The sequence below is a fragment of the Acipenser ruthenus genome, chromosome 6 (genome assembly GCF_902713425.1).
Source record: "Acipenser ruthenus chromosome 6, fAciRut3.2 maternal haplotype, whole genome shotgun sequence".
NCBI lineage: Eukaryota > Metazoa > Chordata > Actinopteri > Acipenseriformes > Acipenseridae > Acipenser > Acipenser ruthenus.
In genome coordinates this window covers 28,659,381-28,675,655 of record NC_081194.1, presented here as the reverse complement: position 1 = coordinate 28,675,655, position 16,275 = coordinate 28,659,381, and the positions used below count along the sequence as shown (strand labels likewise).

Here is a 16,275-nt window from a genome sequence, read left to right as displayed (position 1 = left end):
GATGCTTCCAACCCCCCCCCCCCCCAACTTCCTGCGCGTTAGGTGTCTGCGTGTGGTGGTGTCGATTTCTAGTTTCGATATTGAAAAACACACAGTTCACAACAAACTTGGCACTGTAATTTACTTCATATGTGTCAAATTTGTATATCTCCATAGTGCTGCATTTATTTGTCATCTTAATAAGTAATACGCATAACAAAGAATACATTTTGAAAAAAAAAAAAAGAAAAAGACTTTTCACATGAACACGTTACTGTGACCAGTTAAAATAATGAATACGTTGGCTGTTAATAACTGAAGAGAATGGAATACATAGCATTTTTTGGAAAGCTAGACTTAAACTTTCTGCATCAGAGTACAGTAGATATTATATTTTCTGAATATTTATTAGCAGCTGACAGGGCTTACAGAATTCCTCAATTAGATATACCTGGGTACAGCCTCTAAACAAGCTGTTCACCTCAATTCAAAAGCATTATTTTTAAATATAATTCATGGGGAAACATGCAGTTTCTAGGACTAAACTCCACCATGGATTGGCTAAAGGTTTTGTAATAATACCTGTTGTTTTCCAGAACTCACTATACTTCCCTCACATTCTCTGACCTTTACAAAGATAACTGAATATACTCTACCAAAACCTACATAGGGATTTGAAAATGTATTGAATAAATAGATTAATTACTTTGCATTGGTTGTACAGAGCTAAAGAAAAACAATATTGAAAGGTAAATATGAATAAAAAAGCTACCATGCCTTCAGGAAACCTAAAAAAATGCATCCAATGTTTTAAAACACGCAAAAAAAAGACATAGGAAGCTGGCTCATCTGAGCAAAAATAAAAACAAAATTAGGCCAGAAAAAATGACACACCTTTCTAGATGCTAGCACCACAGTAATTGTCTTGTTTGCCCCTTGATTTTATTAATATAAAATAGGTGAAATTGCTAGACTAAGAGCTGCCATGAATGTACAATGAGAAAACAGATTGTCAGAGAACAAATACAGTCCAAGGCCACACTTTGAACGAAGTAATGGATTTAATCTGTCACGAAAGAGCAAAATAAGGCACTGCCTATGTCGTATCAAATTTTATGATGCTTCAAAAGAACAATGTCCTGTTGAACAAAAACAGGCAGCATTCAGTAAACATTAATTTAAATGAATCAATAGTCTATATGAGCAGAAGCCCTCTGTTTGAGAAACTGGCTTGTGTCACTTTGTCAAACAGATTTCAGATTTTCTCAGTCAGATAAAGACAGTTGCAAAACGGGGGTGACGTGTCGCAACCAAGGTTTAAAAACTATGCAGCCTTGAAACACCCACCAGGTTGCTGATAGATAGCTGGATAAACAAACTTAATATGTGATAAGAATTGGCCTTGTATTGACTTTTGCTTTTAATTCTCAAGAAAACTGTATACAAGTACCATATGTTAGATTCTCAAGGTGTGGAAAAAAAAAGCTGCCAAGGACTTCAGAAGACCAAGATTAAAGAACATCAGAATATTCTTCACATCTGTGTTCTACAGTTTACTCTTCCATACACAACAAAATTACAGGCAATAAAAATGCCCTACTTATTAAATGCATGCAAACTGGGATTACCCTTATTATTAGCAAATTAACAACCAGTTCTTTCTGGTTCATTTCTCTCCATTCTATTGTCTGGGATACTAAAGCTATTGACTTTAAAGTCTTTGGAATATGGAAACAGCAGTCTATAAGATGTAAACAAGGTTAGAGTCTGTCTGAAAAAAAAAAAAATTCTGCTGATTATTAACATAAAATCTACAGTTGATTAAGCAGCACCTGACAGTCCTGCATTATAATTTTTCATGTGAATCAAGAACTTAGGTCCCTTATTTTAAAGCAAGTGTAAAGGTAAATTTTCACAGAGAAATTTTCACATGAAAAAATACTGAAAACAATAATTACAATACTCTTTGTTGCATTCAGTTTATGTATTGCTAGTTTTATACTGTTAGAATGGTTTTGCTCTGCTTCAAAATGTGCCCTTGATTTTATATATGTATTTATAATTAACACCAGGATAGATCATTCTCCATTTTCAAAGGCGTCACACAATACAGGACAACACACTTCATTCTGAAAGAAACAACCACTGTATGACTATTAAAATGTTATCATTATTAAGATGTATACTCAACAGAATCAACCACCACTGATAGTTGCTAGATACACTGCATGAACATTGAAAGATTTTTTTTAAAACACTGTAAAACTATGATTTTTTTTTATAATGAATTACCTAGATTTTGTAAGCTTTGTGGCCCCAAGTAGCCCCCAATTCCTAACTCTTGCTACCTGAATATTTAACGAAGTGAAAACTAGAGCAGTTAATCTTATAAATATATATAAAGGACAGACAATACTAGATGTATCTGTACTTATCATTTAAAAAATGTTGTTTACAGGCCAGAACAGATACTGTATACTTTTACATGTTGCGATTCAGTGGTAACAATTACAATAAGCTCTACTCAAACCACTGCTTTGCTTGGACTAATTGAGCTATTTCAATCCTTTGGTAACAAAAGCTGCTTTCCAATTTAGAGACGCTTCATGGATTTAATTCAAAGAATACAAGGTCAGAAAAGGTGAAAGTGGGCTGGAAAGGGTTATAAAGTCACCTTGTCTCTTATTGCATAGCAACCAGCAAATCTGGGTAGAAATCAGGAGGACATCTGGAGCGAAATAGGGAAAAATGGGTAGGGGAGGGGAGTAAAAAGAGGGATCGACCAAGAAACAAAGTCAGCGTAAAGAGCAGTACAAGAGGCAGCTTGGAGTTGGGCGTTCTCGTCTGGCAAAAGAAGGGACAGACAGCAAGACTAATGAAGCGTTGGGGATACGGGACGTATGCCAGCACAAGAAAGAAGAAGTGCATCAGCTCTGCAGATGTGTCAAGCCCCCCTAGAGCAAAATAATGACATAATCACCATTGATGCCACAGACCAGACTGCACACAAGGTGACATGGGAGAGAAGAAATGAAAGCAAGCCTTCAGAGGCTTTAGGTACACACTGATCAACTGAAAGACAACAATTTAACTGAAAGACGTATAAGGTTCATACAGAATTTTAAAAGAACTAGGGGAATGGATTGGAGTGTGTGGTTATTTTTTTTTCGTTTTGTGCCATGCAGAGGCAATACCTGGATTTATGCGTGTGTGTGTGTGTGTGCGAGTAATAATAATGTAAATTCTGGGTCTCACTACATATTTGTGACTGCTTTGAAAACAAGGAGTTTGACATGTTATATTGGTTATCCTGATGTAAATTAATTTTAAAAAAGTAAAAAAATAAGTAAACATATATATACATATATATATATATATATATATATATATATATATATATATATATATATATATATATATATATATATATAAACAACAATAATAGAGGGGCTTCAGTGAGTTACAGGAAAATAATAAATTCTGACGTCATAAATTACGAGACCGAAGGCAGAGTAATATATAAACTGTCACAGAAACCCGAGATGGAATGGTTTTCCTGTAACTCACTGAAGAGGCCCATCTGTTATTTTTTATAATACATGGAAACCCTTGTGATGCTAATATTAAAGAAGACGAGGTTCAGCAGTACAGTTTGGGTTTTTTTTTTTTGTTTATTTTTTAAAAGTGTTTTTCAGTGCTGTACAGATGGTCTATGTCGTTATTCCTTTTAGTTTCTCTGAGATACAAATGTATCTCAGAGAAATAAAAAGTTGCAGAGCAACATCTTCAGTAGCTAGGCAGAATTTCCCCTTTGACAGAAAACAAATCAGCTAAAGACAGTCAGCATGCTGCCACTTGCGTACTTTTTTTTTTTTTTTTTTTTTAACCAATGCTTTCAATAATCCAAAAAAAAAAAAAAAAGTGCACCACAAAGCATTGAACTTAAGTCAATAATGACCACTAGAAAATTGATACAATTCTTCTTACAAACAGCTATTTTCATTTGATAAGTATTAGGTGTTACTGTAACGCCTTTTCACCAAATATTACTCATTACCCCTCCTCCTTACTGATACCAGGTACCACCCCCTGATGAAGACTTTTGACAAGCTAAATAAACCATACAACAATAACAATTTTAGATGGCAAGATAAGGTGGCTTGTGTACAGTTGTTTTTATAATGCTTCAATGCTAACAAGTAATGCTTCTGTGAGAGTCGTCTCAGTTTGCTTCAGTAAGGGAGAAATGGGTAACAAGTAGGCTGCATGGTTACACAGCTGAGGAGTCACCACTGTCACTGCACCCCTTCAATGACATCAGGGTTGAAGTGTCACAAGAACACATTCTGATGTCACACGAGTAGACTGTACAGGTTTCATTTTCCATATAGATCCAGTGCAGAAAACAAATGTGTGCTGTTTCTTTGTTGCATTATAAAATTATGCATTTAAGATGTATCTACTGGGTATAAATATAGTAATTTAAAATTGTCAGTTACGTACAAACTAGATTATATATAGTTTTCACCTATTAATCCCTTAGCCCCCACCTTTCAATGGACTCTAGCTAGTTCCATAAACACATTTTCTGAAAGGCAAACCTCATCTCCCTCTTACTAGCTCTTCAAAGTTGTTTCAACAAGCAGGGAAATGAAAGGCACACAAAAGTTTTTGTAAAAAGATGACCCATTTTACTTCACAGCAAAAGCCTTTTTCTATGGAAGATAGGTGTTCATGTTATTACAGCTGTCTCTGGTTTAAGTGACTTTTGTCAGCTTTAAGTGAATATCTGCTTGAGGAGGCAAGGGAACAATGGTAAGCAAAGTAATAAGAAGAGACAAACACAAAGCACTTGGTGGCCCCTTTCATTGCTTCCAATTAAAGATTCATGAGCAAAGCTTACATTTTTTATGAGACTTTAAAAATAAAGATCATCATAACCAACATTTATGGTACTTATATTTGAAAACAAAAAAGACTTGCAGACCATTTTGACAACCTATTACAGTATTTTGATATACTGTAGTCAGTGTAATACAATGCATTCCATATTAATCTATATTCCATAATCTATTTCCCACAACAGCAACCTGTATGAACCTGAACAGGAGCTAACCTGCAGGGATTCCCATTTGCAATATGTGCGATTCAAAATTTCTAAACTTGCTTAGTTTAAAATGCTACATTAACACACCATTACAGTGTTGTTGTATTTTTGTATTAATCTAGAGAAACTTCCCCTATCTAATTATGACCCCCATTTACTGTCTCTGTACATAATGCATACACCTCCAACAAACACAAGGACAATAGTGCATACACAGCACTCCAACAAGCCTGTGCCCCAATACCTGGAGGATACATACGAATATAGTGTACACAAATGTGAATACTGTATAATACACTGTCTCCCTCCGTTCAAAGATTTTACACAGTGATGGTGCCAAAAAAAATATCCTCCAATTACCCCACCACTCAAAGTTGATAAAAAAAAATTAAATTGGACATTATTTCCTTAATTACACACACATATCTAGTATAAAAGCACTGAAGCTCCTAACAGGAGCTTGCCAGTACAGTACTGAAATATTAGTAATAGTCAGATCTGACTATCTCCAGGAGGTATGTTTGTTCAGTTTTAAGCTAGGACCCCCTGCTGTCTCTGCAGAAATGTAAAGAGATAAGGGTAAGGGGAGCTGAATGTCAGACAATAGGCAGCAGCATCCAAAAAGACTACTTTTCCACTGCTCAGAAGGACAATTCATTATGAAGGCCTTTGGGGTAGGTCAAAGCAGGAAAGGGTAAAATAAAAACAAAACACACTGCTGGCCTAGCTTGCCTGACACTCACGGAGTTTGTTAAATGGTTATGCCTTTTGGGGGAAATAGCTGTAGCCACCAGAATAACCAACAGATGATTTAAAAGTTTTTTGGTTTTTTTTGATATGCGACTCCCCTTGTATAAATTCAATTCTCTCTGTCAAATCATCTGTGCAATGAAACTCTAGGATTTTTTCCAAAGAGCCACGGGGTAGGTCAGATAAAAAAAATAACAAACAAAAAAACAGCCTTTTGGTTGTGCTTCATAAGAGTAAAAAGGGACACTTTTTTATCAAATGAATTCAGGGAGGGGGAAAAAAACAGACAAACACAAAGAACTGAGACTTTTTTTCTCCCCAATATTAAATAAGGTAACTGATAAGGTCAGACACATGATACCTAAAGACATGAATCCATGAACTCTTGAAGTCGAAGGACTTCTCTGTACTTTAACTGCAAAGCAACAGTCTTTCAAAGGAAGGGAGATCCACTGAATCTCCTTTAAATGTTGTTTTTGTTTTTTTTGTTTTTTAGCAGAAAGGGGGGGGGGGGGGGTAAGGCTCTAAGTAGGGAAGCTTGACAGAAAAACCTTGAACTATTTTCTGAAGGAAAGATGAGACCCTCCCTAGGCTGCCATAAAATCTACCCCCCACCCCCCCAGGCTCTTCTGAACTTTGATAGGTGCCAAGACATTGGCACTGAAAGCTGGGTATAATTATGTGCTACTGCTTTGGCAGGAAAATGCTTTGTTCACCTCAACAAAGAACAATAAAAATATGGAATCTTTTTTAGGGATGTTTGGAAACTACTGCACCGACCTGTAATTCATCACATACAATAGGGGTTTCTATGCTTCCTTTAATAACTACATGTCATGTGCTTCAGTGTAAAGGTGATTTTGAAAAACAAAACAGAACCCATTCACACAACACAAGAATAAAGAAAAATTATTATCGATATATTCTTTCTTACATTATGCAATAGAAGGCTCCTTTTCAAATAGAATACCGCACATCAAATATCTGCAATATATTGTTTTGAATTTATCAGCTAACAATGCCTTTCATGTTATGACTCAAGCAACTTGATATACATTTCATAATGTCAAATGAATCTAAATTAAAACAGATATTTTCAGATACCTATGGTATGGTAAAAAGAAAGAAAAAAGGTGCATACCACTTCTATATAAATGTTTATAAATAAGTTATTCTAAAGACCATTCTGAAAACCTATGTTACATCTGCGTTATCAACATTTGCTAATGGATCAAAGTTAATTTGCTAATTTGCTAAAAGGCTAATTTGCTCAAAGTTTTGTTGCCTGGAGGGGCAGCAAATCTGCAGTAATTACACAGCAAACTGTCTTATGAGGGGAACTAAGAAAGCTTGAAAGGGGAAACACTAGCAGACACAAACATGAACGCAACAAAGGCAATTAATGAACTTGCTTTAATTACAGCTCCGACTTGTTCCATAATAAGGAATGCAACAATTACTTCATTACAAGTTAGTGAAGGAAATAAAGACATTTATAGAGGATAAAAGGCAGCAGAAAAAGAAAACAACAACAACAACTCAAAAGGAAAAGAAAGCATATTGCTGAAGCACAATGACAGACTAGATTAACATCAAAAGATCAGCAAAACAGGAGGACATATTCATTCATGAGACACAAGCAAGGTGGAAGGAACTCTGATGATGTTAAAGTACAATTTGCTGAATCGGCTTGGGTTCCACTTTCATGGTTCTGTGTAAGCAGTACTTGACAGGTAGAGGAGGATAAATTCAGGTAAAGGTATTCAACCTCAGTTATTCTTTATATTTTAGCCTTAGTCTTAGTTGTTTTTCTTCCACTTGTGTTCAAAATTACAGGTTATAAAATTGAGCATCGTAACAGATGTATGATAATGCAACGTTCTTTATAATTGTTTTTTCTGGAAAATTTGCATTGCTTAGCAAAAGATCTCTGAACCAAGCTTCTAATCGGCACTTAGATCAGGCACCTGTTGGTGAGCCAAATATGCAAAATATCTGTCCTAACTTACCTCTCAGCCATAAAAAGTCGTATTCATGTTTTTTTTTTTTTTCTTTCAGCTTGCAAATTCGAAGTGTTCATATGTAAATAAGGTTCATTCTTTAAAATGTGTGCCTGGCACTAGCTAGACACACCTACAACTTGTAAAGATCTATAGTCAAATGCTGTATCTCGACGATTATAGATCCTTCCATAGACCACAACAACTGTGGACCGATAATATATAAATGTATTCATTATATACCATGAGAATGGCAAATTAGGTCATGAGAATTATTGCTTATTTTAAATAGTTCAAAGTTTTCTGTTGTGCAAAATGTCATTGTAATTGTAAAGGGAAGCACATTGTTGCATATTAGCAATTAAAAATATTGAGATATTCAGGTAGATAAATAGCAACTAGGATGATGTTAGGAGTCACAGATTGTGTTTGTTGATATGCTGTGTTTACTAGCAGATTAATGGATCAGAGTGTGGTAGATGCATGATTTTGGGGATGTTTCAGGGATCACCTAGGATTTTCCCACAGGTGGTCACTGGACATCAATTTGAGAAATAGACCAGAAATCTGGTTAAATTAATATTGTCACCAATGCTATGGAAAATAAACACATAATTAGATACTTCATTTTAAATAGCTGGTACTAATTTGCTAGCAAACTGGGAGTTTATCTGACCAGTACAATATTTTAATGATTTCTAAATATTACAACAGAAACTTGCAGACCTCAGCCAGTAGTGGAAAGTGCACTTAAAAAAGGCAACTGCTTGTAATACAGTGTTTTGCCTTACAACTATTTTGCATCATTTGTTTTATCTTGCATATACAAGCATGCCTGCTAAACTGAAGCTTAAAGGTAAGAATATATTGATCTATTTAAAAAAAAACACAACAGGAATTGTAAAGAAGAATAAACACATTTTGCGAGGTTTTACTTAATCCGTCACTTGCAAGTCATTGAAATTGACACTAGAAATACAATATTTAGGTGACTGGATCTTAGTACCATTGTATAACAATATGTATTTATTTTCTGCCACTAGGCAAATTCCTTCTACATTACAAACCAGACAAAGTCCTACCTCAAAGTCATTTGCCTTGTTGTAGTGCATGTTGAGGGCCCTGTACAGCTCACAGTCCCGCGTGACATTCAGTTCCTCTGTGCCTGTGACACCATCATTGATCGCTTGCCGTGCAAACTTCTCCATCTGAATGTAGTAGAACTCTCGAAAGTTGCTGAACCACTTGATGAGCTGAGAAGTGATGCATCTGTTGAACTGTTTTAAAAGAATCACTATATTAGCACAGTTTTATAACTGATAATATACAAAGAACCACTCACATGGAAGCCTAAAACTGGTTTCTCTGGGCTCTTCCATAGTTGCACCCATATAGATTTATCTTTATGTCTGTAAGAAATGTTTTCCATTTCTGCATAGCAAGAATAATGTGACAACAGAGGTGTATATAGAGTATACTGTATGCTGCTGAACTCAGGGTCACAAAGCTGTGCTATGACCCCTTTTGCTTCTCTTCAGTTAACTCTTACACTTGATTAAATACTTAAAGTATAGATTAAAAAGCTGCTCCTGTTCTAGTAAAAAAAAAACCAACAAAAAAAAACACAACAACAAGCTTTATTTTCACTTTATGAAAGCCCTTTAAATAATTTAGAAAAAAGTCAAATTTTTTCAAAGAAATACAGAATTATCAGTAGCTGGATGCTTATAGCTATTTGGCTTCTAAATAAGAAAATGGATTCTCAAATAAATCATTTTGGTTTTCTTTGTCAGAGCTCTGGACTGTTTGGGCACTGCATTCATTGTGGAGTTAAATCTCAGGTTTGCATGCACAGGCGCGGCAGCTTCATGCTCTTTGACCCTGCAGGATGATCTCTGTGATAGCAGCATGTGCTGCAGCCTTCTGCAAAAAAAGTATTGTGTGCTTTCACCAGACAGCTGAGTTGCACTTAGCCAAGTTAAAAACAATAAATCCAAGAGTTTTTCTATTAGCTGGTCCCTCTTTGTCATTGTGGTATTAATCATCACCCCCCCCCCCCCCTCCCAAAAAAGAAAGGTGTGCATTAATAATAATTAAAAAAACAAAACAAAACAGCAAGCACTTATCAAGCACTGGCCATGAGAATATGCAGACCTCTGTCAAGATGACAGCTAAAGTGTATGTGGAGAGAGAGGGGGAGGGGTGGCTTGGTGATAATTACCGTGTAGAAAGTTGTTTCAATGCTTGCAAATTTAAGATAATGAAGTGAATGAAAATTCATGGCAGGGAATCTAACAAGGAAAAGTAACAAGGAAACAGAAGCTGGGAGGGCTGGTGCTTCTCCCAAAAGGCCAGCCCGCATCATAATTGCTGTGCAGTTGCAAGAGTTCTTACAGATAATTGACCAGAAAAATGATTAAGTCATCATCAAACCGCTTCTGCCTGCAAGAGTTCAAACATGTACTTAACCTATCCAAGAATTATATATTCACTCTGTGTGTCTGCTCTGTCTGTATTCAGCCTTGCGGGGAACCTGATTAAAAAAAGACAACTGAAAGACCCCCGTTATCTGATCTTCTGGTTGCCGATTTCAATAGAATTTAAACCCATTACGATCTGCTGAACTTGGAGTTCTTTCCGTTTTATCTCAGCAGCAAAATACACTGTCCAAATTTCCAGACACTGAGATAAGGACCACAGGCCCCCATGACAGCTTACTGTTCCTTTTTAATTCTTTTAGAATAAGAAACAAAACATTACAAAATGATAGGAGGCTGTGCACTAGGGAATGAACATTGCTTTGACATGGAGATTAGGCTCTTGCATTGTTACAAGACATTGTCTCACATGAACAAGGGCAGGAGAAAAAAAGGGAGGGTATTTTTTTCTAGAATGGCCCATGGATGACATAATGGAGAATACAAAAAAAGTAAGTCCGCATGACATTGTTTGGCAGAAGGGCATAAAGGGAGCTTTAAAGCGTATTGCTGAAGAATCGAAATACCAGAGATGCACAGTGGACAAAACAACACAGTCACTGGAACATGACAACTCAGCAATTAAGGATCATGTCATCTGCTTGTCAAACAAACATCCCCAAGTCATACTGAAAAATAATAATAATTATTCTGAATATGTGGTAGCAAGATGGATTTCTCTTGATGGAGCAGGGGTGACCTACAACAATTTGTTTAAAGCTAGTGCGTAATGAATGATATTAAAAAAAAAATGTCAATACAAACATGATAATGCTCTCTAACATGATGTTTTGCATGTCAAACTCAGGCAAAACAAATATGATTTTTTTTGTTTTGTTTTGTTTAGGATGTTTACATGCGATTCTATTAAAAATGTATGTACTATCATAAAAGATTAAGAAACAGATCAGTTTATTGTACAACCCCAGAGTAAGACATCTGCGCTTTGCTAATGTGTTTTACAAAAACTAATTGCTACAATAAAAGGTCTGTGTTTCCAAAACAGAAGAGTCTCTGACTTTGATTAATGCTTCCCATGGGATACCTCCGTCCTGATATTTGCAAAGGAAACTTCCTAAATATTCAATGAGCACAGTCAAAAGATGCATAAAACAAATCCATTTGACACCTTAATCTAGCCAGGCAGCAGTTGACTCAAAGGGGTGGAAGGGCTGAGAAATATAATTTGCGTAACACAGAAATGCTCAAAAGCCTGTGAATGACTGTTCTTCAGGCAGACTACAATATAGCACGCTACTCCAAACAGCAGTTACATCTCCTTTTTCTCTTGGGTCAATAACTAGGTAACATGATACTACTGTACTTTACCAACTGCCAGAATGAGAAGTAAACTCACCAGTATCTAGTCTACTCTCACAGTTTAAATAAGAACTCCTGCAATGGGAGGCATCATGCCAGTAAGCATCACACACACAAGGCTTTGGGCAAAATACAAATTGTAGGAATTAAAGCTATTTGCCAGTCTCAAAGAACATTAATTCAACAAACAGTTTTAAGTTTTAAATGAGGTTGAAGGATAAGATAGAGAAATGTTTTACTTTATGCATTCATTTTTAACCTACTTTCTGTGAAGTAAGTCCGGGAAATAATTTTCTATTACATATTACAGCTTATTCCTAATAGTTGAGACAACTGAGTATTCAATAGTGTAGGTAACTAGTTCTTTACTGTACATGTTGCTACATCTGTACATTAAGTTCTTACTCTGAAGTTGTACAGGTTTATTTTCCACCACTACTGAAGATTTATATTTTACATTTATATATTACATTTATTTTTTATAGTCAAGACAACTGATCTGTTGAGAAGCATCCAAATATAAAACATTTAAGGAAAGACAAAAATTGTTAAAGGTAAAAAAGTAAGAATTGATTTTTAGCCATTTAAAGTAAGAGAGGAGAGAGAAAAAATACAGACTGGAGAGGAGGGCTATAGTAGAAAATGCTTGACCCGAGGGAAGACCATTGTTACCGACTGGGGGCTATAATGCACCCTGTCGGTAACAACAGTCTTCCCAAGGGGCATTTAATTTTCCACTATGGCTGAGCCTGCAGTACATATTTAATATATGAATCAATCAAGAAAATAAGTGAGGCAAGGTTGGATAGTAAATAATCACTTTATATTTTGTTTAAATATAGCTAGGCTTGCTACTGTTCGATTTTTATTTTTTTGCCAAATCGACGATTAATATCGACGTTTATTTTAGAAAGAATCTGTTTTTTTCGATCTTTATTTTTCAATTCGAGCAGAGAATGGGTGAAATTGACCTTTACGCTTTAAAAAAAAGACTTTTTATGCCATTGAAAAACATCTCATTTATCATATTCAACATGCAACAAAACCATGGTTACCAACATTCTAAAAAATACTATTTGGTCACAGCTGAGCTATACATTTAAAAATTGTCTCAAATAAGCTGTAGTAAACGCAGCATATAAAAGTGTATTACACAGACCTTTATAGCGTAGATTTACGAGTAGAAATAATATGCATAGAACAAAATATTAGATAGTTGAACAGAACTAACTTGCACTTATTATTCAGAGTCTGAGGCAAGGCAGACGGGCCCACTTCGTCCTGCCGCAGAGACTTCAGCAGTCGGTCAGGGTATTGTGCACAATATTCATTGAGTGTTATTCCCTTGCGCCCCATTTTCAAATCAAACTAGTAACTGTCACTGTATACCTAAAGCAAAACCTTACTTACACCTTAGCCTGCTAATTTCAAAGTGCTTTGAATGACAGGTGCTGTAGCTGGCAAATGAGAGCATTCTAGCACTGCTTCAGTCAACGAGATCTGTCAGAACAGGGTGAAACTACAGTACTAACGGATCACTGTGATGACTGACAGCGACCCCCAGGCACCCCCAGTGGAACAGAGACGGGACAGACAGCAAGTATAAAAACTACACAAACTAGAGATAATTTCTAAATGATTGTTTTTGGTAAGAAAATACAAAATAGCGAGTGGTTATTTATTTTTGGGGAATACAGCCGATACAGCATACATAAATAAATAAATAACAAATAAATAACAGAAAATGTTTTTGAAGTTCAGACCGTATAGTTATCAAAGTTTTTCTCTGTCTCCATCTGGTTTGCCGACTACTGCATAATACAGTTTATATCCCGCCCGTCATATCTGTTTACATCGAGTTGAATTTGTTTGAATTTCAGAAAGTCAGAAAAGTGGCAGTGATGTTTTAATCACCATTTTAGTGTTTGGAGCATCTTTCTTTTGTAGTATGTTTTGTAATTAATTTTCTGTTGACTCACAGAATCGCTGTTCAGCCATTTTCTCTTGTGAAGAGTGCAGGGGAGAAAGGCGTTCCTTTGAAAACGGGCAGGACTGACAGCGATGTAAACCAATCACATGACAAATGGAGACTACTGACCTGTGGCGTAAGGATGTTAGGGCAATAATTCAATCTATTTTTCCTTCTATGATGAAGTTTTAAGCAATCACAGATTCATTATAGATAGACAGATAGATTAGATAGATAGATAGATAGATAGATAGATAGAGATAGATAGATAGATAGATAGTAACACAGCAGGGAGGGGGTTAATATCCATCCTGCCTAAAAACGTGTGGTAATTGTTTTTGTTTATTATTCTATTAATTATTACCTGCACCTGGCTATTATTGCAAATTAGAGCCAGGTGCAGGGTATTTAAAGAAAACAGCCAGTCCCTTCAGGGCTGCTGTGTGACGGAGCCCGATTGAAGAGGTGCTCAATCGTACTAAGAAAGGTAACTGTGTGTTCCTTTTGTTTTATTGTTAAACTGTGTGTTTATTTTTAACAGGTAAAACAGCTCAGCTGTCCTGTGAATTAGAAAAGGTTCCTGACATGTGTAGTCAGCACTCTAAAACGGAGCTCGGTGTTTTTTTTCTGTTGTTTATTAAAAATAGCGCGTCAGCGCTCAAAAACTCAATTTCTGTGTCCTGGGTTCATTTTGAAAGGGGCAACGAACGACCGTGAGTGGCGGCCGGGTAACAATACACACACACACACACACACACACAGTTGTAGTCAAAAGTTTACATACCCAAATGGAAATGTATAATTCCTAGATATTTCACGAAAACAAAGAATTTCAGGAAAAATCTTTTGTAGCAAAAGTTTTGCATTTGTGGATGAGGAAAAAAAGAAGTTATAAGAAATAGATGTCTACAATTATTTATTTCAGCAATTTTTTTGCAAAACTCCAAAAATGCTAATTCAAAAGTATTCATACCCTTTGATGCTATTATATTATTGTCTAAAAGGTGCTGGAAATTTCGATACGATAATGCAGAACCTAATTCTAGAAAAGTCTAGAAAATGCTGGATTGTAGGTGAACATTCTTAGCGAGTATGACAGGGTTAGGCAAAGGATGATTGCTGTCATTACCAATAAGTTAATATGGGAAAAAGTAAAGAGCTACCTGAAGAGCTTGGGCAGAAAAATATTTATTGTCATAAAGCTGGAGAACGATACAAGAAGATTTCCAAGCATTTGAGTATCCCAATTTCAACTATTGTTTCTATTATCAAGACTCACGGTACTGTCATAATGCTCCCTTTGCCTGGAAGAAAGAAGGTTCTTTCACCAAGAACAAGTAGAAGAATTAATAACAATCCGAGATTGATTGCACACATCAAAATCTACTTCAAAATGGTTAAAGAAGAATAAAATCAAAGTTCTGGAATGGCCTAGTCAAAGTCCCGATCTAAATCTGATTGAAAATCTTTGGTATGAGTTGAAGAAGGCTGTGCACAAGAGAAGTCCTCGGAATTTGAATGAACTGGAACAATTTTGGGTTTAAGAATGGTAAAAAAAAAAAAAAAAAAAAAAAAAAAATCACTCAAGAATCATGCCAAAAGCTCATTGACAAATATCCTAATAGTTTAAAAGAGGTTATTATTGCTAAAGGTGCCTCAACTAGCTATTAATTTCATTTACGAGTTTTGCAAAGAAAATTCGGAAATAAATAACTGTAGACTCTATTTCTTGTAACTTTTTTTCCTCATCCACAAAAGCAAAACTTTTGCTACAAAAGATTTCTTATAATTATTTGTTTTCGAGAAATTATACTTTTCCATTGGGGTATGTAAACTTTTGACTACAACTGTGTGTGTGTGTGTATATATATATATATATATATATATATATATATATATATATATATATATATATATATATATGTATATATATATATATATATATATATATATATATATATATATATATATATATATATATATATATATATATATATATATATATATACACACATTCTAATTATACCCATTATTTAACTTTAAAAAAACATGCTGCTTGGTAAATGCCTACTGCAGTTATAGCTAGTTTTGATTAATGTTCATGCACCTTAGGCCTCACACCAATATTGCACGGTTGCAAAATTATATAACCCTGTGTTTTATTAATTCAATATAAATGGCCTTTAATTGTTTTTTTTAATAAATTTAGTAGTTGGCAATTCTTTTTGTATTTTCCCCCAATTTAGAATATCCAATTATTTTTATGCTCAGCTCACCGCTACCACCCTCGCGCTGACTCGGGAGTAGCGAAGACGAACACATGCTGTCCTCCGAAGCGTGTGCCATCAGCCGACCGCTGCTTTTTTATTTTTATTATTTTTTAATAAAATGTAGTAGTAGCCAATTAGTTTTTTGTTATTTTTTCCCCAATTTAGTAGTGTCCAATTATTTTGTTTAGCTCAGCTCATCGCTCCCACCCCTGCGCTGACGGGCGAAGACGAACACACGCTGTCCTCCGAAGTGTGTGCCATTAGTCGCCCGTTTTTTTTTTCATATCGCGGACTCACCATGCAGCCACCTCAGAGCTACAGTGCCGGAGGACAACGCAGCCCTGGGCAGCTTACAGGCAAGCCCGCAGGCGCCCGGCCAGACTACAGGGGTCACTAGTGCGCG

At 35.6% G+C, this 16,275-nt stretch overlaps 1 protein-coding gene across 4 annotated transcripts in view; it reads right to left on the bottom strand.

Moving 5' to 3' along the window:
* LOC117411143 (prospero homeobox protein 1-like) overlaps positions 1-16,275 on the bottom strand; it is a 40,504-nt gene that overhangs the window by 10,386 nt on the left and 13,843 nt on the right. For all 4 annotated transcript variants that reach the window (XM_059025316.1, XM_059025319.1, XM_059025318.1 and 1 more), the window contains exon 4: positions 8,919-9,113. In XM_059025316.1, the coding sequence (XP_058881299.1) occupies positions 8,919-9,113 (195 nt within the window). The remainder of the gene's footprint in view (positions 1-8,918; positions 9,114-16,275) is intronic.